The sequence below is a fragment of the Equus przewalskii genome, chromosome 11 (assembly GCF_037783145.1).
Source record: "Equus przewalskii isolate Varuska chromosome 11, EquPr2, whole genome shotgun sequence".
NCBI lineage: Eukaryota > Metazoa > Chordata > Mammalia > Perissodactyla > Equidae > Equus > Equus przewalskii.
Window position 1 is genome coordinate 13,722,534 of NC_091841.1, and position 5,130 is coordinate 13,727,663.

The window sequence follows — 5,130 nt, forward strand, 5'->3', positions numbered from 1 at the left end:
ATTTTAATGCATTTGTAAGACAGATATTTTAAAATTTTATTTCTCATTTTTCTTTGATAGTAAATGGAAACACATGTCATTTTGTATATTGGTCTTTCATTCAGAAACTGTATTAAGTTCACTTTTTCTTAATTTTTTACAGATTCCATTAGATTTTCTATATGCACAATCATGTCATCTACTAATAAAAACAATTTCACTTTCACTTTTCCAATATAGATGCATTATATTACTTTTTTGGCTTGCCCTACAGAGTTGGAGACAACCTTCAGTACAATGTTGAATAGAATTAAAAGGACAAATCCTACTTGCCTTCTTCCTGATCTTAGTGGAACTGTATTTTATCTTTTTCTGTTTTGTACAATGTTAGCTATAGATTTTTCATCAGTGTTCTATATCAGTTTTAGGAAGCATAATTTTAAGACTAGTTTGGAAAACGTTTTTATCCTTAATGGAAATTGGAAATTTAAAATGTTTCTCTGCATCTATTGAGACATCATATAAGTTTTTATTTTTTAGTTGCTTAATATGATGAATCACATGAATTAAATTTTAATGTTTAACCAACCGTACATTTCATGGGTAAAACGATCATTGTCCGTTATTGCTTTTACATATTTCTGTATTCAACTTGCTAACTTCTTTTAGAATTTTTGAATATGTGTTTATCTCTGACATTACTATGTTGTTGTCTTTTCTGACAACACATTTGTCTGCTTTTGATGTCAGGAGAAAGCTCTCCTCATAAAGAAAGTTGGAAAATGCACCTCCTGTATAATTTTCTGAAAGAATATATAGATAATTGGTTACTTCTTTTTCCCTAAACGGAGTTCCTAGTCAAGAAATCTGGGTTTGACTAAGCTACTTGGACGTGATTTTGGATTGGAGGGGAATTATTTCTAATACAAATTTCCCATTTGAAATCCTCTTCATTCTTGAATTTTTTCTGTGGTGTTTCTTAGCGTCCGTATACAGGAATATATATGTGTATACATGTAATATTTTCATATGCGCATGTATACATACATAAACACGAATATATATATATGTGACTGTGTGTATACACCCATTCTTATCTTGTCATCCTGATCTAAATCACAGATTAGTTTTTAATCACAATCTAAGTGTTAGTAAAATTTATTTTGTACTTTTCTTATTCTAATTATTATTGATCATTTAAAAGTTTTATTGTATTATAAATTAAATTTTATTGATCTTCAAAATATTCCACCACAAATTTCAGTTGGGAACAATTACTGATTTTTCAGTTATTTTTGATGGAAAATATAAACTTTCTGAAATAGCATATGTCTACCTAATAATGAAAAAGAGAACAACTTTTAAAATGACTGAAATATATTATCAATATTTGTAAATCTCAATACAATTTGTTCTCTCTTTGGTTCATTTTTTTGACAGACTATCAAAAGGAACATATAGACATCTTAGTAGTGGGATATTGAGCTAGGTTTAGTCAGTTTATTTTTTCACATACACATAGTAGAGTCTTTTACATTCTTCTATTATAAAAGTCATAATTACTCATAACTGAAGACATTTTGGGTATAAAAGGTGAGCAAAAATATTAAATGAAACATTTTAATAATATCTGCAGCCACTAATATCTAATATTAATTTAATTATATTTCTCTCCAGCTGAATTTTCTAGGAAAAAAATAATTTGTTATATTTATATGCATAGGCATAGTTCATACTTAGATATACATTTTTTCTTAATAAATAAAAAACATCAACCATATAATCATTTTAGGAATATTTATCCTTATATGACAATATACATACAATTTTTTATTCCAATGAAATAATTTTATTCAAATTTAATTGACTACCTAGAAAATTTTATTCCTTGATGGTCAACAGAGAAACAGTACAGTCCCTCTATGATGTAAATAAAATCCAATGAGTGTTAAAAATACTAAAATTAAACAACAAGGCATGGAAGAGTTAAGGGTAAGGGGGACTTTTTTCCAGAAGATATAACATGCATATAATTTATTACACATCATACTACACTTTCACTGGAAATATCGCATAGACCAAATCACGGCATTCTCTCATTTTACTTCATAAAAGGTGAATTATCAAAACAATCCTCTCAAACAATGGGTCCTAATCAAATATAATACAAACGCATGGGAACCAAATTCGAAGAAAGTCAGAAGCATGAAAGAGAGGCAACAAATCTAATTCACCACAAAGTAGATCTTGTATTGAAAGGTATAAAAACATTTAAATCCTGACTTATGGACAGGAATTATTGTTGCTTTTCAGAGAAGTATGGAAAAGTAACAATCCATTACACAATAATAAGGATTTAAGAATCGAGATCAAACTGGTCAAAAAAGGAAAATTTTGAAAAACGTTAAACTTCTATGGGATACCACAAGAGATTTATTGTAATTGATACAGATACTGTTAACGAAAAGTGGACTAATTTAGTCAAAATCAGATGCAATGCAGACCTTCTGAGTTGCTGAAATGCCAAGTGTCTTGTGCTAATACACTCTCTAGGGCTCATATGTGAAATAACGGCACCAATGAGAAAAGAACAGGACCCTAAGATCCCCACAAGGAATGGGGATAATTGAGTAAATTCAGATGACTGTTGACTTCAAGTCATCACACTGCATTGAGCCTCCTTGAAACCACATCAAATTTGATCTTAACACACCACATAGAAAAGTATGAAAGCTAAAACAAAAGAAATGTACTTGCACAAACATACACACACATATGCACAAACACACACATAGACACTAGAAAAGTTATTCTAAAGGTTGAGAATAACACAAAAGTCATGTTAACTTCCCTTCTTTACCTACTATTCTTTCTCACTCCCATGCAGCATACCCACTCTACTCATTTATTCTTATGGTCTATAGTCCCTAACCTATTCCACTGAACTTTAAAATTTGTTCAGTTATTATGTTTCACCTCTCCCTGATGAAGGCAAAGATTTTTACTGTTTTCTTTACCTATGTATTTATCGCACTTAGAGGTGTGACTTGAACATAGAGGGCAATCTCTAAATATATGATGAGCTTATTTGTGTTTGCTTTTTCCTCTGAAGGCACACAAAGCAAGTTTAAAGTCATAAAATAATTTAGACCATTCACTGTAAGAAAAGGTATTGCATATTTTTTTCAACACCTTATGTAGGGAATATTTAACATCTGTGTTCCTCAAGCTATAAATCAAGGGATTTAACATAGGAATAACCAGTGTGTAAAATATGGAAGACACTTTATCAGTGTCAAAGGAGTGAATGGACTTGGGCTGTACATACATAAATGCTAAAGTCCCATAGAACACTGTGACCACTGTCAGGTGGGATCCACAGGTGGAGAAAGCCTTGCGCCGACCTTCAGTAGAATTCATCCTGAGAATGGCTCTGAGAATGAGCAGGTAAGACACAAGTACTACTGGAAGGGATATCAAATCAAAACCTGCTAATATCAGAATAATCATTTCAATTTCCCATGTGTCTGAGCAGAGCAAAGATAATAAGGGGAGACAGTCACAGTAGAAATGATGGACAGTATTGTAGCCACAGAAGGACAAATTAAAAATCTTTATGGTGACTAAAAGAGAAGCAAATGTGCTGTAAAGATATGGCATTGCCACCAGCACCCTACATACCCTTTGTGACATGATGACTGTGTAGAGCAGAGGGTCACAGATGGCCACACAGCGGTCATAGGACATTGCTGACAGAATAAAAAGCTCACTATTAATAAACATGAGAAAGAAAGCTAGCTGTGTAGCACAAAAATAATAGGATATTGAATTTTGATCCATAATGAAATTTACTAACATTTTGGGTCCCACGGTTGTTGAATAACCAAGATCAGTGAAAGCCAGGTGTCTGAGGAAAAAGTACATGGGTGTTTGTAGCTTGGAGTCCATCTTCGTGAGGATGACCATGCCCAAGTTGCCCACCACTGAGATCACGTAGATCATGAGAAACAGCACAAATAATGGAGCCTGCAGCTCAGGACGGTCTGTGATTCCTGTGAGAATGAATTCATTCAGCACTGTTAGATTGGATTTTTCCATCCAGGTTCATCAGAAAACCTATTCTGGATAGAGACGTGAGTATAGTCAGTAACTTTCATGTAATATAATGTGGTAATTTTTTAGTATACAAAGTTGTTATAAATAAAATAAACCAAAATTTACCATTGAGACTCTAACAAAATAATCCACCTCTTACAAATAAAACACACATATTTAGTAATAGAAACAGAAGTAGAGATAGAGTTGGAGTTAGAGATTTGTGGTTTTCCATTAGACAAACTTTGTCCCCCAAAAAGCACTTGGTAATATTTGGAGGCATTTTCGTTGCCACACCTGGAGGAAGTAAGCTACTGGCATAATGGTTCGAGTCCAGTGATGCTGCTAATTATCCTCCTGTATTAGTGTAGCCTACTACAACAAAGAATCACTCAGCCCAAGATGCCAAGAGGGCCAAGACTGGCAAATCCTGATAAATGTAGAGATATAGACGTAGATAGATATAAACATAGGTAAAGGGAGCGAAAATGCAAAATGTTAAAAACTCTAAGCATTAGGTTTATAGGTATTTTTTAAAGTTTTGTCTTTTATATAATGACAAATACATCAATACATTTACCAAGTTACAATTATGTAATATGATAATATGTATGATAATTACATAATAAAATTTTTAAAATCCAAATTCCAATTATGTCTGGAAATATTTAGAAGCCCCTACTTTGAAGCATATTCCTATGAAAGTCGTTATGCCTATAAGTGGTACAGGATGAAACAATAAACACGGGACTGATATTGGACAGAGCTGTATAAATAAGGAAATTCTAAAAGATCATAGTAAAGACTATTTCTCTTTAAATAGGGAAGTGGACATAAGTGGATATAGTCTCTGTATCTATACTTGTAATATATACAAAGGAGTAGTTTGGGAAACTGTTGTAAGTTATCTTAATCTCTACATACATCAGCAAAATCAACTGTTTCTTAGTAGGGTTGTTTGGAGGATAAGAGAGAATTAAATGTTTCAATGTGTTTACAGTATCTGGAAATACCATTCAAATAGCAAATGCATATGGGTTATTTTTTATGCTTGTT

General features: G+C 32.2%; 1 protein-coding gene across 1 annotated transcript; it reads right to left on the reverse strand.

Annotated features, from left to right (window-relative positions):
* Positions 1-3,063: 3,063 nt before the first annotated feature.
* Positions 3,064-4,077, reverse strand: LOC103544317 (olfactory receptor 8K3-like). Its single transcript, XM_008511157.2, has one exon. It carries the CDS (start codon positions 4,075-4,077, stop codon positions 3,064-3,066), a length of 1,014 nt encoding a protein of 337 aa, XP_008509379.2.
* Positions 4,078-5,130: the final 1,053 nt, after the last annotated feature.

What these genes read in the sequence shown, in the direction of transcription:
- LOC103544317 (XM_008511157.2), bottom strand. Translation starts at nt 4,077, where the DNA reads ATGGAAAAATCCAATCTAACAGTGCTGAATGAATTCATTCTCACAGGA.